Below are 16,818 nucleotides of genomic sequence, written 5' to 3'. Positions count from 1 at the left end.
GGCTTGTTATGTTTTTGAGCTGACAAAAATGAAGTGGCTGGCAGGTGCAATGAAAATAAAAAAAATAAAAAAGTGGCTGTTTTTACTCTCTCCTAATGCAACCATATTAACTGACACCTCTAGAGGAATGTTCCCCCAAAATAAATGACATTACATAGAATGTATTCTACAGTAGATCTGCATCTGGGCCACCAGGCAGGAATATCACAATGAAACGTTTGACTGGAGACGTTTGTAACAATTTGGAAACGAAAACCACCCATGACAATTTAAATACCAATAGACCTGAATTGAATACTGCTGTCTAATGAAATTGCATCTCACATCAGCATGTGTTGCTAAGTCTGTAAACAAGAGGAAGCTGAATCCCCTGGAGAGATGTGCAGGGCTGCAGATACTGAGAGCCATGTCGAGTGTGGTCGCAAGGTAAGAATACAGTATAATCCGCCAAAGTGAGGTTGGATTGGATGATCTGCATGTGGATGCTTCATCTGCAGGGTCCCAACTCTCCCTTTGTTACGTCAAACAGTGATTGGCTCCTGCAAAGTAAATCTCCTATCAGAGAGCTCTACAGATAAAGTCCTCACTTATCCCCGTGATGGAGGAGGGAGCAGGGAGAACAAAGCCAAGTGACCCCCACTTTCAAAACACAGTGGGATGCATGTGTGTGTGTGTGTGTGTACATGTGTGGGTTGCCTTATTTTTTTGTGTGTGTGAGCACATTTGTATGTTTGTGAGCATGTGTGGGTAACTCTGACATCTCTAGTTTCGTATGGCTATCCGATTACCCAATGGGAGCTTTAATAGAGCTAGAGCCTCTCTTGATTGTGACTCTGAAAGAGGGAGAGGGTGAAGGGAAGAAGGGGAGCAGAGCAGCAGAGCTACCAGGCAAAGTAGAGAGGGCACGACAACTTCTGCAGTGCCGGCGACACTGGTAAGTGGTGCAGACATCTGCACACAGCTGGATTTAAACTTTACAATATTTTAGTTCACTGTGTATTTTCATATATTTGGTGTATTTCATATATTTGGTATTTGGTGGTGTGGCTGATAACCTTTTTTTTCAATGTCAGCTCAATGTGAGAGGTGGAAAAGTTAATTTAGTTAGTTTCTGTGTCTGTGATGCAACTTTTATGCCCTTTGCATCTTCAGTTGTCTTTTATTTTAACCCCGCTTTGTTAAAACAGCAAAATCAATACACCTGTATTTTACATAAGCCCTATAATGGTATCTTTACATAAGAAGACTCAGTTCCACATCCTGGACTGTTGCAGTATCTGCTACAATGCAAGTGGAAACAGAGCCAGATGAGTCTGGCAGAGTGTGCAGGGCCCTCGGTGTCAAGTGGACACAAAGGTTGCAGCTTAAACGCACGTGTCAGGATTTGGTTACCTCTCCAAACCAGACAAATGGAATGATAAACAGCTCCTTAGACGTAATGCTGACAGACTATCTCGAACACCACGTAGCTGGATTAACGGAGTCAATAGTAGGTGACGTACAAAAGGTCTGACGTAAAAGAGTGCTTCAGTCCTGATGACTTTTTTTTATTGGTCACAGCTCAATGAGGAAATTAAATATGTTTGGATTTGTAAGTTCATTGTCAGCGATAATTCTATCCATACTCCCTGTAAGCACTTCCACAGCCGGACTTGCAGAGTTTTTGTTTTTTTTGTTTGGGTCATGAAAGAGTTTGGGAAGAAAAAAACAGTATCAGATGGCAGCTTCTCTGCTGATGCACACAGGGTTTGAAAAGTAAGAATCCCCTTACTAACAAAACTGTATTGCACCATTTAACAATATATAACACTAGTTTGCTTTTTCTCTCACCCGCCTTTTTACAGATGACACAGGGCTGATTGCAAACGTAGCACACAGCTGCCTGAATGAGGAGGAGGAGGAGAGAGGTCCTGCCAGGATCTGCCGTGTGGCACTGCTGCCTCCTCAACTCAAACCTGGCTGAAAGACGGAGCTGAGGGTAGTGACAGGACAGGGCAATGGAGGTGCCTCTTGTTAATTTTGAGAACATGGACGATGTCGGCATCAACCTGGGTGATCCGAGTGACTCCGGGTACCCGACCTCACCCATCTCAGAAGCCCCTGATCAGAATCTGTTAGCGCACCATGCAAGTTCTCCTCACCAGTCGCCACACAGAGGACGGCGAAGGTATCAGTCTGGTCAAGAGGGGCTGTCACCGACCTCTCCCCCGACGCTGAAGACAAAAGGGAACTCCAGCAGCAGCAGCCTGATGTCTAATCTGAAGCTCCTCATCAACAGTGAATCTCCAAGCGACAGTGTCTTCAGTAAGATGCAGAGGGATTGTTTTGACAATGAAGATTTGCTTGAAAGACAATACTTGGAAGGAAAAGATGAGAAAGTTGTCATCAATATCTCAGGACTGATGTTTGAGACACAGCTCAGCACACTCAATAAGTTCCCAGAGACAGTGCTTGGTGACCCCATGAAGCGAATAAATTATTTTGATCCAATGAGAAATGAATACTTCTTTGACAGAAATCGTCCATCATTTGATGGGATTCTGTACTACTACCAGTCTGGAGGAAGAATCCGTAGACCAGCCAACGTTCCCTTAGATGTTTTTGCTAATGAAATAGTTTTCTATGAGTTGGGTCATGAAGCAATGCAGCAGTACCGTGAAGATGAAGGGTTTATCAAAGAGCCCGAGGTGCTGTTGCCCACCAATGAACTCCAGCGACAGTTCTGGCTCTTGTTTGAATACCCAGAAAGTTCCAGTGCTGCCAAATCTGTAGCTCTGGTCTCTGTGATGGTCGTTGTCATTTCCATCTTCATCTTCTGCCTGGAGACTCTTCCGGAGTTCAGGGAGGACAATGATTTTCTCCTGGGTGTATCCCGAACTATCAATGGTTCTGTGTCTCGTGCTGCCACTAAAAACTTCATGTCTTACGTAACAGACCCCTTTTTTATTGTGGAGACCATTTGCATCATTTGGTTTTGCTTTGAAGTTGGTGTCCGCTTTGTGGTCTGCCCAAGCAAAAGTGATTTCTTCAATAACATTATGAACATAATTGACATTGTCTCCATTATCCCCTACTTTGTAACCCTGGGCACAGAGCTGGCTACAACTCCCGATGACGACGTGAACGCAGGTCAGAACATGTCGTTAGCAACGCTAAGAATCATCCGCCTTGTGAGAGTTTTCAGAATTTTCAAACTCTCCCGACACTCAAAAGGTCTTCAGATCTTGGGTCAGACGTTGAAAGCGAGTATGAGGGAACTGGGGCTGCTCATTTTCTTCCTTTTCATAGGAGTCATCCTGTTCTCAAGTGCCATCTACTTTGCAGAAGTGGATGAGCCCCAGACGCAGTTTGTCAGCATCCCTGATGGCTTCTGGTGGGCTGTGGTGACAATGACCACCGTGGGATACGGAGACATGTGCCCCATCACCATGGGAGGCAAAATGGTCGGCACTCTCTGTGCCATTGCTGGTGTCCTGACCATTGCCTTGCCTGTCCCTGTCATCGTATCCAACTTCAACTATTTTTACCACAGAGAGACTGAGCAGGAGGAGAAGCAGGTGATGGATGCAGCGGCAGAGGCTGCCCAGAAAATGTCAGCTGCTAAAACTAAGTACGAAAGCACGCCTTCGTTGAACAAAAGTAACGGTACCTGGTAGAACGAGAAGAATAGAGGACACTGACTGAGCCGCTATTTATTTATGTCCACGGCATGAAAAAATGAAACATGTCCGTGAGTCAGATACGGTTAATCACTATTTTGTACTCCAAACATGGCAGCATTTATGCATATTACTACAGTATTGATGGGCACTGTGTGGGCACTTTACACAAGTTGTCTGTCTATTTGTGGATGTGTCAAAGTGCAATTAATACAACTTAGCAACTACTACTGCTATGATTTGAAATCCAGTGCAGTCTGAAGAAAAAAACAAAACATTTGACCTTGAAAATACACAGTTAGAGGAAATGAAAGCACATGAAAATGGGGGGTATTCCCAAAAGGAACTACATTGAATCTAATCAAAGCAAGCTAGTAGCATTGGGCATAATTTGGAGGTTTCAACCGCGGTGTCATTGTAACCTGCTGTACATAAGTGATCCTAACGTTTAAGGGGGTTCTTACACAATTGTGGTTGCTCTGAACTAACGTTCGTCAGCAGTTCTCAGCTCAGGTCCACAGGCAGTTGCCTACACTGTTGCAATGCTATGCAAAACATTGTCAATTTATTCCACAAATGAAATGAACTCCAAAATCTTTTTATAACCATTGCAAGCTGGACGTGTACTCAGAGCTCGCATTACATCACAGATCCATATATTAGTCTACACTTCTTTGTATTCAGCAAAAGTGAAAGATAACTTTGAACGATTTTTCAAGGACAGGTGAACGTGTTCCGTATGAGGAGAGAGAGAAAAGGGCATCAGCACACACAGTGTCTCATCAGCAAATCTATAGCTCAGTGCAGGCCCTTCATCTGACACAGCGTAACTATAGCTGTGTGATAAACAGTCGGCACCGTTTGCATGTCTGCTATTAATCCCGTAGATACAGTAGTCTGCAGAATATGAAGTAAATCGTTGAAACTGCTCGGCATCAGCTGTATTATAGCACGAGCATTCAGCTTTTTCCATTCTTGAATTGCAGGTCATTTTAACTACTGTCTATGGATGCACTTTTGTTCATTGGCATTTTGCACTAGCTCGTGAGGATTTAGCTGTTTAGGCAATCACCATCGTCTATCGTGTTATTATAATGTGAATTTGCCCTTTAAAAACCATATCAATATAATGCACTGAGAGCTCTCGAGCACTTTTGAAGCTTTACACCATCAGCAGTCGTCAGGGAAAACATTTATTAGAAATGCAAGACGAGACGAATGTTTGTAAACCACCTGAGAGAACGGAGAACCTTTGAAACCGTTGAGCTTTTCTCCATTTACCTTCGTTCTCTCATTTATATTGCATGGCCGAAAATAAGGTTCAACTCTTATTATCAGTAACTGAAGTTTGATATATTTATTGTAGCTATGTACGCGATAGTATTTTAATAATATGTGATGATAACTCCACTTCACGTGATAGGGAAAGCCAACAGGTAATAACATTTAATAGGAAATATAAATTGGTACTATATACTGTATGCATGGCACATTTCAATTGTGAATATGTACTGAATGTGAGTTTATTAGACATATAATTGCAGCTTGTATTGAAATGGCATTGAATGTCTTTTTAATAATCCCTCAATATGCAATAATGATAACATGCAGACAACAAAACGCCTGTGGAAAGAGCAGCAATAATAACAAAATGCAATAAGGTGACATCACTTAGTCACATGGGTACTCAGCACTTTATATGTCAACGAGCACTTAATGTTTGAGGACTGTTACTGTATGTGTCAACATTGTACAGTAGACAGTGTCATAATTTGCTATGTTTTATTTATCTTGTAAAGAGTGCCTTTCATTAAACATGTATTCTAACTGTGCGACGTTTCCCTCTGAGGATTTTCTTTGACAAGTGTGTTTGACTTGTGTTTATGCGAGATTACCTTTATTTATTTTAAAATGAAAGTTACAAGGTGATGTACACTGGTGTGACGTGCAGTAGAAAGTCAAAAGTGAAGAAAGTTCAAAGGTCAAAAGGAATAAATTAATAAGTAAAGAACACCACAGAGGTTAAAGGTTGCCAAAGTTGCAACCTTTAACTGTTTACAACCTAACCTGTTAACCTGTTAACTGCAAAGTTTGTATAGACTGTACAAATGTTAACATTTCCCACAGAAGAATTATCACAGTGTACAAAGAAATGCAGCATATGGCCAAACTTGGTATGTGGAATGTAAAAAGGCATAGTTCAGGTGTTTTGAAGCAGGCTGTGTGGGGTTTTTATGCAGACTCACCGTGTTGTAGACGGTCAAAAAAAAAATGGAGACAACAGAGGATACATGTTGCACGTGCCCAACTCCAAAGTATCAGTACACTTCTTTCTGTTATGTGATGGATTTAGAAATGAAGGACTAAAAACGTTCAAAGGCATTTCCTTTTGTTAGGTTGCACCTGTGATTAGTTGACCACAGCTGGGGCTAATTAGCTGATTAGCTGAGTGAACCAGTGAGAGAAACACAGCTGAGGGTGATTAACCTGCCTGATATAAAGAGGTTTGTGACTCCTCTCTCACAGGTTTGGGTCTGTGTTACCACAGAGTGAACTTCTGTGTGGCTTTTTGTGTTTATGAAAAACAAACCAGGGTTTTACGTTGTTTATTGGCCAGCTTTTGAAATTGGGTCTGTCCCACTTTTCGCTGACTTTGTCTTGCTATCACTTTTGATAAACTTTAGAAACTGGGTTTCTGTTTTCAGTTTAGTTTAGTTTCCTTGAGCGTTACCCTGTACCAGTTAGTGTTTGTTGAAAGGAAACGTTACATTTAATACAACTGCACAATGCTGTTCTTTCATGTACAACCCAGACAGCTGATCTGCCACATCATAGCACAGCTTCAATATGTGAAGAAAACCCTGAGTCTAAGAAAAGGGCTCCGTGTGTATATACATCTTTGGAAATATTCACTATACAGCATACAGATGGAATTTTTCAGCTAGGCCCTCTACCACATGTTTTGTTTTTTCCGCTGCTGTCTATGTTTAAATCAAAACAATGCGTGAATCATGTCTTGCTTCTTCCATCTCCCTCGACAAACAAGCTTTGTGCCAAGCGCGTCAACTCTAAATAATGCCTACCTCTTGTGGGCTCAACAATGTCTTTGTGTGTGATAGCTTCAAAAGCAAAAGCGCCTGATTAAATATGCAGAACAAATAAATTATTTATGATATTATCTTTCAGGGCTAAGGCTAACTGGCTGTTTCACTTGCTGCTTCCCTGTCCCACACAGTCGCATCAAGGACGTGGTCAGTGTGTTATAGCTTGTATTTTGTGTACCTATTGCTTGTGTGTGTTCAGTATTTTGTGGTTTGACTGGTCTCTTATGAGGCCTGTTAACCTAATCACTAGTTAACAGGCAGGTCAGTGAGTCACCTTTCTGCCCTGATGATCACTGATCCTTGTGTGATATCCCAAAGACAGAGCTTGACAGCATTTGGCATTTAACAGACAGGTGGCTCCGCAAGGTCAACGCCAATGTGAGTCTGTCATCTATAATTCACCGTGTGTTCCATTTGTGGAATGGTGAACTACCGTTTCCTCCGCTCTTTTTTAATGTACGATCGATTCTGGCCATAATGGTTTCGTTGTATAGACCTTGTGAATGGTCCACAATGTCCGGGAAACACTCGAAACTATCTATCAATACAGTAAACGGCAGGTCACTTCCACATACGTGTAATATTACAGAGTGGGAGGAAGTGGTCTCATATGAAGATATATGATTTATTTTGTGTTGTCGCTCTGTGTTAAATTAAATTATGTATTAATAAAAGTAGTAAATAGAACCCGATTTCATTTACAAAACTATATCAACTTTAACAACCACTAGCAACACATATTTAGCTGTGCTTTTACTGCAGCTGCTGACGTTGCCTTGAAGCTCTGAAGGTTTATTTTCAACAAAGTCAAACAAACACGCTTCAGGGGCTTCATATTTTAAGCTTTCAGCAACAAGCAAAGGACAATGCACAAAACCAAGAACATTTAAATAGTGAACAACCCCTGACTGTTTATACGATACCTGTTTTTCCCAGATGTCATGTTATCTTTCAATGTCTGTAAAACTACCTAACTACTGTAAATGACACCTACTTTCTTGTTTCTGCCCCCAAAAAAAAGCATCTATGTGGATGTATGTATGAGACTGTGACACAGTCACACCGCTAATCCATGACAATAACTAACAATATGACCTTATTCTCCCCCATTACTCTGTGACAAACTGTGTCCCACTGCGTTTAAGGAAACCAACGGACGCATCCAACACGAGAGCTTAGTCAGTGAGTCTCGCACCAGTGGATTGGGTTACTCTTTTGTCAGCAGACATGTTATGAGCCAATTTCAGAGCTGTGCAGACAGCAGCCTGTGTACCGTGGTCCACGCCCTCCAGAGGGCAAAGTCATTTAGAGCCGAGCAGCTCGTGTTTGTACCGAATCCTTCCAAAGTCTTCGGTTTCTGCAGTGACCGTAACTCTCCTCCATGCAGCACAAATTAAGCTCACAGAGTGACACCAGGGTGGCTCTTCTCACTGCAGTGACCTTGCTGGTTGAAGCATCGTAGGTAGAGGGAAGCAATATTGCATATTGAGCATATTGATTTTACTTAAGCCGTGCACTGATATTATGCATTGGTCAAGGATGTCCCTTCATATTTTTTTTTACTTTAGTGTATTATTAAAGAAGATTTGTGAAATATGTAAAACAGTGACTGCAACCACTGGAAACTGGGCACTCCAATCCCATGTCATAATGTTTTGGAGCATCAAAGTTACCAAAGTTTACCGAATACGGAAATTTTACACTGTGTTTATACACAAATTCATTTATAACTCTCCAACCATCTGTTTTTGTTTGGACAAATATTGAACCTATTTGATTAGTTGTTGCATGTCAGTGTCTGAACCAAGTAGCAGCAGCAGCAGCAGAGTCACAACAGCATTGGAAGGAATCTCCATTGCAGACCCTTGTTTTTCTTCTCCACCACTAAACCAAAACATCAACAGAGATTGTGGCCCACAAATAAAAAATGAAATAGTGAATATCCTGGTGGTACCATTGTAATAAGTGAAGCCAATATTTGAAAATTGTTTCCGTAATCAGTGTTCTCCTTTCATACATTCTCCGCTGAAGTACGCTTAAAGGACCATTTCCACTTCAGACCACATCTGTCTGTGTTTTGGTCGGTATATTGCTTCTTTTTTTCTATAGACTGCTGTTATGACGCCAGGTTCACACACAGCATGTGTGAGTAGGTGTATGATGGGTTGCAGGTGTGCATGATTGACTGATTGTGTGGATCCTGAGAGCCGATTGGTTGTGGCAAAAAGGTTCCACTTTAAGAGGCGTGACGCAAGACGACATAAATGGTTGTTTGTTGAGTTATTGGCGGTTTCTTGGGAGTTGTGTTGCAGTCAGGTTTACCTTTAGGCCTTTAGACACTTACAGACACTAAGTTTATGTGAAAATGCCAGGTCTGTAGCAGAAGGAATTTGTCCCATTGTTTTAAATGACATTATTTTGGTCTACTTTAATAATTGAAAGCAGCTTAAAGAAATGTTGGCGAGGACGAGCTCTCAGTAAGATCCATTACCGTTTGCATCACATAAATCAATAAAGCACATATGATGTATCTCCTTTGTATTCTCCATTATGTGCTGCATTTGGTCAGTTCAGCTCTGCACGGGGATGCTTTTATTCCCCATCTATCATTTTTAAGAGTCAGAGTCCTGAGACGTGAGAGGGCAACAAATGATTCAGGGAGATAAAGATTTACGACAGGTAACTGCATAGTGACTGCTTTACTGCAGGGTGTCAGCCATGGAGGTCAATGACCAGACCTTGTGGGACGAAACGTGAGTCTCACATTTGTCCTGCTTAGCACCCATAAAAAATGAAGAAGGTGACCTGAAGTATCACCCGGGATCAGACGGCAGACGACACGTTGCGTTCACTGAACACAGGCTGCCTGTCACATCCAGGACAGCCACCAATTTTTTACACAGTCACATATAAAGGAAGTGATGCTTCTATAAATACAGAATATGGATTATGTAGCTGTCATCCAACACAGAGACACACCTGGAAAACATTTTAATAGATAATTATCTAAATCTATTAGATAGTGGCAAAGACGAACCAAAGTAAAAGCTGGAAATCTGATCAAACCTGCATCTGTATCTGGTGGTCTATGATTTATTCTGTAGACTTTACATGTATTCATATATTTTTATATACAATCTTTCTGTCTTTTTGTCTGATTGTGTTCACTCCCTGTAAAGGCAGAGCGATAAAAATGTGTGTGAGAGAGGTCACCTTCAAACATCAACACAGTGATGAAGGAAGTCTTCTGATCATTTACATAGTAAAATATTCGAAACGCGTTTCTAAAGTATCAAAAAGGAAGGTGTAACTTTAGATTATATAATCTGATTATCATCATGTTGCTGCTGAAGTTGTGGTTTGATCAAGAACAATGCGTCATATTATTTTGTTGAATTTTAGCTGTTAAATAATTGTAACTAAGATTTCAATTTTTTTTAAAAGAAATGACAAAAAAATGTAATTATCTTATTTCATGAGGTACTTGCCTGGATTCATTTCGCCCTTGATTCCCAAAGTGTTGACTGCAGCCCCCTAGTGGGATTTGAAGATACTGCAGGTGTTAAATGCATGTCTGGGTCACTTATGACATTTGATTTCAAACAGAAACAAAGGTAGTTGCTAATGCTGTGTACTTTTTTATTTTAATGCACTTTAATCAACTGCTGCTCACTGTCTGGCCCAGCTGAATGTCTTGGTTTGAAAATGTAGCCCAACTGAGTTTGAGTGTTAGGAGTGACATCTTGTGGCTTTACTGTGATACTACACATAAGTAAACTGGTGGAATGTTAATGTTTTAACTAATTTGTGTAAATGTGTTTGCTCACATGTTGTGTGAGAGAGCATTCGCCTCAAGATAATGCAAATATTTGATGTTCTATTATGTTTACATATTTAAAAGTTTAGGGTTAAAAAAACAGTTTTCACTTCTAGTGTCCTTAAGGAAAACGTACCATTATACCAGGGACTGTATTCCAGCAGTAAACTGTTTAGAAAGTAACTCTGTTTATTTTTTTTAACATTATTGTTCCTTATTAATTACGTAATATGATCCCGGTCCCCAATAAGTCTTTCTACTTCGAAAATAAGAAGATATATTGCCATAGTAATTCATATTTTGCAATTATTACCATGTTTAATAATAAACTGTAATGTAAAATGCAACAGAACTCTTCCACAGTAGATGATTTCATGTTTTCTCAGAGTTCAAGCTGATATATTTGGTAAAATGAAGGTTCTGGTTATTGTTTGGCTGCCAGGTTTTTAGGATTTTAATTAGGTTTTTTTAAATTGTAGTTTAATTTTACATTCAAAATCAGAATAAAGAAGTTTCCATTGCAACGTTAACATCAACATTTGGTGACACACCAGTCAAAATAGTCTTGTATTGTTTCGATGATATAGAGGGATAAAAGTCAGGCGGTCACTGGAGGCTGACAATGACCAAATGTTGTTTGCTGCTGCCACAGTTACGTGACAAAGGCGCTCTTTAAACTCTTGATTACAGAGGTTTCATGTTTCTGGTAAACAGGTCAGATTAGAGATGACTCACGTATAGTCACACACTTGTAAAAAAAAAAAAAACATCACATGTTGATAGGGATATGTGCTGAAATGAAAGAAAAAGAAAAAGGAAAAAAAGTTATATTTTCGTTTCAATCTCTTCCTGTAAAATATTTGACACCACTTCACACCAACATTGTATCATGAGCTCATACATGTCTGAACACTACTAAAGTAGGGATTTCAAAACCTGGTGAAACTGAAGCTGAAGTCATTGCCATGTATATGTGGTCAATGATTTACAGTCATTGAGGAGAACACATTTATGAACTGATATGGGTTATTGGTTGCTCTTTGCTTCGTAAGAAACTGCTGATAAGATGCCTGAATAAGAAGGTTCTCGTGAGGAAGAGCATCTATTCATGCTGTGCCTCATCTTCACTTAGAAATCAACCATTTAGTTTTGATGTGTAGCTTCCTGAGGTTTATTAAACTTTTCTAAATTCAAGACAAAACTGTTTATGAAATAATAATTACACACGACTCTGATTATTATTAATGTCAAATTAATAATAATCACATTTTTGTATTTATAAATAACATGAAGTATATACAAATTGAGGGTATTATACATACACTCTATGAAACATTTATCTATCTACTGTATCTTCGATGTGGCTTGACCATTTTCTACTTTTGTTACTGTATTTTGCGCCTTGTGACGTCATATCTTAAAAGTCACAGCAGGAAAATTAAAGTAAACTGAATATCTTCCTGTGCCTTCAAAGCAGGAAGTAGAGACCGAGGGTGAAACCGTAAACAGGCGCAAAGCAAACCTGACGTGTGCGGGAAGAAGACAAGGTAAAGTGTTTCCACCCACTCTCCTGTGTGACGACGACTGCACAGGTGAGGGAGGAGGGGGAGGAGGAGGAGGAAGAGGAGGAGGAGGGAGGCGATGACAACGTGTCCAAACATGGTAGTTGAGCAGGTATGCGCACTGTGGCAAGTCTTTCCTTCATGAGAGAGAAAAACAGAAGTTCAAACGGCTGAGACTCACATGAATGCAAGAACTGCTGCTGGTGAGTACACTTCACTACTGAAGACAGATAGAAGAAAAAAACAGCTGTTACGGGAATGTTTAGTGGAATAATCAACTACTGTTTTCCTTTGTATGACATTTAAAGCTAATATAAGATCATCTACAATAAAATAAAATAAAGAATTAATTCAAATTACTTGGCATCTGTTTTGAACAATATAATTTTTAAACTTGATAGTAGACTGCGAGCCTAAATTAAACACCTTTTGTTGAATTGTATCAATATGCAAGCATGGTTCATGTTTTAAATATTATTTTAGCTTTAACATTGTTAAAAAAATAACTTAAAAGTATGTGTTTCTGTCACAAAACATATGTTTTTGTAAGGTGTACATAATCAGCTTAAGAGCAAGCTGATTATGAGAGAGACTTTGCTTCTTCTTCTTATTATTATTATTATTATTATTGTTGCTTCCTAAATGAAACAAGGCAATATCAGTGACGGGTGAGATGCATGGAGCTCATTCACACTCGTAGTGTAGTCAGGGTCAGTGTTATTAAAACCAAAAGTAAAAATACACATATGTGCACATGCAAATACGTCCACACATCCAGCTTCTGATGTAATTTGAATATCTTTGTGTGTGTGTGACTGTTAGTGAGGCAAAACAAGCAAGCTCAAATTGCCACCATAATATTTGGACAGGTGTGGTGAATGTGTACAGCTAATTAATGAAATGTGAATGTTTGTTATAGGGTTAGGGTTCCATTCTTTTAAACACAACTTTCTTCCACCACTATTTTCTTCCACTTCCACTATTTATTTTTTTTATTTTTATTTTTTTTATTCCCATAATAGTTTATATATGAGAAGCCATTATCTGACACATTCATTGTAAGAGAGTTTTGAAGAGTCAACAGCCTGAATTCAAACCCTCATTAGCCGTTGACATGTGACTGAAAATGCCAGCAGTTCCATGAAAAGCAATTTACTTAAACATAATAATAATAATAATAAATAAATTAAACCTATTGTATTTGCTCCATCTTCCACAGTCATCTTGCCATGGAACTGCAGATGGAAAAACAAAAGCTCAGTAATGGCCAGTTGATTTTGGTGCCTCATAAGGACACAATCCGTCTGCTGGAGGTTTACGTCAAGCGCAGCCTCAGCGTAAACGATGGGACACTGGGACATAAGAGAGATGAGAGTAAACAAAAGTGGGTGACAAAAAAGCCGAGACGACATTCCAGTGACCCCTCGCTTCACTTTGAGGGGTTAACTGACAGCGAGCTTGGTCCATTCTCTGCTGTCGAACCTCAAACAAATACACTTGAACTGTGTCCCGAAGAATCGGAGAAGGAGACCAAAAGGCACAAGGACAAGAAACCCTCATTTTGGAAAAGCATAATAGGCTTCTTCTCTCGGAAGAGTGCTGAGGACAAAGATGAGGAGGAGGACAATAAACCCACAGCGACTTCCAAGGTATCAATGTCATCAGAGGTGGTGTCTGATGCTACTCCCACCTGCCTGCATACAGCTTCTGTCACCTCACATAAGAGCACGAGAAGAAAGTCCTTTAAAAGAAGGTTCTCCAAAAAGCGGCTGTCTGTGATTAAAAGAGACAGTCGCATCATCCCTGCTGACATTGGTGAATTTGAAGGTAAATTTGGGGATTCAGCATGAATGATGTGTCTATAAGCAGTGTCTGTGAAGATGAAATGAGTAGAAATGTGATGTTTTCAGTCTTGCAGAGGTGCAACTAACAATATAACTGACCGTTGCTTTGCAGCTGTCGTCAGCGTCGAACCGACATACTCGTACTATGAGAAGGTGTCGGAGGAAATGGAAAAAATTGTCCACGAGGTCAAAGAAAAAGAGGAAGAGCAAAGTCTTTCGGACGGTGAGAAAATGTTTCTCTTCCATCAACAGAGAAAAGGAGAAATCATTGGCAGCAAAGATGTTGAAAATGAAACAGAATGCAATAGAATAAATGCAGTGTTTCTCCTTCCTTCATTCTGAGGGTTGGGGTGAGATATTATCCACTCATGTTTAATACCTGCATCCATATTAACATAGTTATTAATATATTAATATAGTGTCGTGTGAGTTTATGTCACAATGATGATTTCCTTTTCCTTTTGTCTCAGAGGATGTAATCAACAGGATTATCGCTCTGACAAAGGTGGAAGGTGACGCCATAGATATTAAGGTCAGTACTCAACTCAAGAGTTTAATAACCTACAGTTTAAGTGTGTGTAGTACTTTTAAGACAGTTTACTTCATGGACTCTATATAATGACAGCTCCTGAAAGCTAAAGCCCTGTTGGCGGCATGTATCACAAGCCTCAGCCCTGGTGTACTTCATGTTCAAACTTTCTTTGGATTTGTTATTTGTTGCTTAAAAAAAACAAACACGTGAAATATTATGATTGACAGCTGCGACTGTCGTCATGTCTTTATAGTTCATGAAATCATGCACATAAATAAAGCAGAAAAGGTTAAGTAAAGGGTGAAGCCAGCCTTTTTATGTACAGTTGTACATCATCAAACTGTTGCTATTAGTAAATTATTTTAGATTTTTATGGTAGGGGAGCTTTTTACAACCATCCTTAAAGTTAGTTAAAAGTTAAAACTTTCTGTTTTATAAAACCACCTTGACATTCCCCAGAGACACCGTTCACTGAAGTGATTCTCAGTGGTGAAAATGTCAAAAGGGGGCGTGTGAGTGCTGCACACGGCATAACATGTGACTTCACGACAATGATGTCTGTTCACACTATTGTTTTTAAGAGAAACTGACACTTGGTGTATATAATATGTATGTATATTGGTCTACAGTGATTATTGTACACATCAAGTGACAAAACTGTAACATTCCATGGTTTAATGCAAGAGCTTCCTTGACTGTGAACTCATTTTATATGTAATTAGGAAAAATAAGTACTCATCTATAGCTTTAATAAACTGTGATCAATTAACAACCTGTTAATTGTGTCAATAAAAATCAGCAGATTACTTAATCAACAACAAAAAACATTGTAACTGAGCTGACGTCTACATTTCACCATGTGATATTTTATGGTGAATTGTTTTCCTTTACCAGATAAGACATAAACACAACAGGTTTATGAGCACTAAAACTTTATAGGTCTAAGTATATTGGAGTTACTGACAGCTCTCTTTGTTCTTACTCCCTCCAGCTGAAGGATAATCCCACTCTGAGCAACTTCTTCCAGGGAATGACGTATTCCTCCTTCCAGAAACTGGCTGATGCTTATCTCGAGGAAGAAGTGTCGCCCACACACAATCCTCCCACCGTCCTGCCAACAGCGCCTGAGCTGGTCAAGCTGGCCTTCACACTCGACTTTACAGCAAGGGTGGCTTCTCTCTCCAGACAGAACATAGGTCACATTACAAGCCTGGGGAACCACTATCTGCAGGATCGATTCAAATATGAACAGGTAGGGATCAGGTGTAAGGAGACACTGAACATTCGGAGAAACTTGAAGTCACAGAAAAATGGCAACAGAAGAGCAGCCGACATTCACACTTCTATTCTACAGACAGGCGCTTTGATTAGAGGGCCCACAGGAGGGAATGGAATGTACCAGTTGCATTTTTCAAATTGTAGCCTGCTATTGTGATTTTTGTTTATTTGTTTGTTATACAATATGTAAAGCACACATAAATATGAAAAGAGGTTTGGCTTGAAACTCTCGTTCTCTCTTGCAGGCATGCACAGATCATCCATGATTCTACGCAGATGATGCAAGAATGTCACCACCCCCTCGGCTTCTTCCACAGATGTGGCTATGGGTGGTGTTGCAACGAGCTTCAGTTCCGTCTGCAAATATTTTTGTAAGAAAGGAAGAGCTGTCTGACGTGTACAAACTCAAGCAAGCACTCGTCTTACTTCTTATGCTGAAACTATGTTCCAGCATGCAGGTAACGCAGTGCTTCGTGAAAGAGCAGCGGAACAGCATTGGTCGAGTCAACACATGCCTCAGTTGCTCTGATTCAATAAAGCTAATTTTTACTAAAGACGCCAAATATGTGATGCTTCTAATCCAACATTCAATGAGATACCTTCTGTACGTTCATTTTTAAGAGAGACATGATAAAAAAAAATTCTGTGATGTATATAAGCTAGACAAAGCTGTGCAATATGTTTTTTTCTTAAATGTATTTATTAAAATAGAAACTAAAATATAAAATGTGATTGCTGGCATTCATATGACACCTTTAATAAATACAAGATTTAATACAACTTTTATTTTCTGGCATTATGAAACAATGTGTCACGATCAAAACGTTATTCTTTGACAACTTTGCTCTTCCTGGTAAAAATAAAAATGGAGTGAGTTGTGGGCCTGTGTTTTGGGCAAAGAGTTATACATGGGAGTGTTTCTCTTTATTACAAGTCGTGCTGTTTTTGACATCCCAACCTCTTCAATAGGTGATAAGAGAAATTGGCATTATATGTTGTCAGACTTTATCCTTGGCAGTAAA

At 39.7% G+C, this 16,818-nt stretch overlaps 2 protein-coding genes across 2 annotated transcripts; both read left to right on the top strand.

Annotated features, from left to right (window-relative positions):
• The first annotated feature begins 271 nt into the window (after positions 1-271).
• Positions 272-5,469, top strand: LOC131460304 (potassium voltage-gated channel subfamily A member 10). Its single transcript, XM_058630648.1, has 2 exons — positions 272-934; positions 1,845-5,469. The coding sequence occupies exon 2, from the start codon at positions 1,998-2,000 to the stop codon at positions 3,654-3,656; it is 1,659 nt and encodes a 552-aa protein (XP_058486631.1). The 5' UTR covers positions 272-934; positions 1,845-1,997; the 3' UTR covers positions 3,657-5,469.
• Positions 5,470-12,210: 6,741 nt separating this feature from the next.
• On the top strand, positions 12,211-16,350 carry LOC131461235 (uncharacterized). The gene is made up of 6 exons (XM_058632325.1): positions 12,211-12,345; positions 13,362-13,969; positions 14,099-14,209; positions 14,457-14,518; positions 15,510-15,770; positions 16,042-16,350. Exons 2-6 carry the CDS (start codon positions 13,372-13,374, stop codon positions 16,060-16,062), a joined length of 1,053 nt encoding a protein of 350 aa, XP_058488308.1. The 5' UTR covers positions 12,211-12,345; positions 13,362-13,371; the 3' UTR covers positions 16,063-16,350.
• The last annotated feature ends 468 nt before the right edge of the window (positions 16,351-16,818 follow it).

The sequence above is a fragment of the Solea solea genome, chromosome 6, assembly GCF_958295425.1.
Source record: "Solea solea chromosome 6, fSolSol10.1, whole genome shotgun sequence".
Taxonomy (NCBI): Eukaryota; Metazoa; Chordata; class Actinopteri; order Pleuronectiformes; family Soleidae; genus Solea; species Solea solea.
This window is presented reverse-complemented; position numbering and strand designations above follow the sequence as displayed.

What these genes read in the sequence shown, in the direction of transcription:
- LOC131460304 (XM_058630648.1), top strand. Translation starts at nt 1,998, where the DNA reads ATGGAGGTGCCTCTTGTTAATTTTGAGAACATGGACGATGTCGGCATC.
- LOC131461235 (XM_058632325.1), top strand. Translation starts at nt 13,372, where the DNA reads ATGGAACTGCAGATGGAAAAACAAAAGCTCAGTAATGGCCAGTTGATT. An exon ending in TGACATTGGTGAATTTGAAG is followed by an intron (nt 13,970 to 14,098) that starts GTAAATTTGGGG and finishes GTTGCTTTGCAG; the next exon opens with CTGTCGTCAGCGTCGAACCG. An exon ending in GTGACGCCATAGATATTAAG is followed by an intron (nt 14,519 to 15,509) that starts GTCAGTACTCAA and finishes TACTCCCTCCAG; the next exon opens with CTGAAGGATAATCCCACTCT.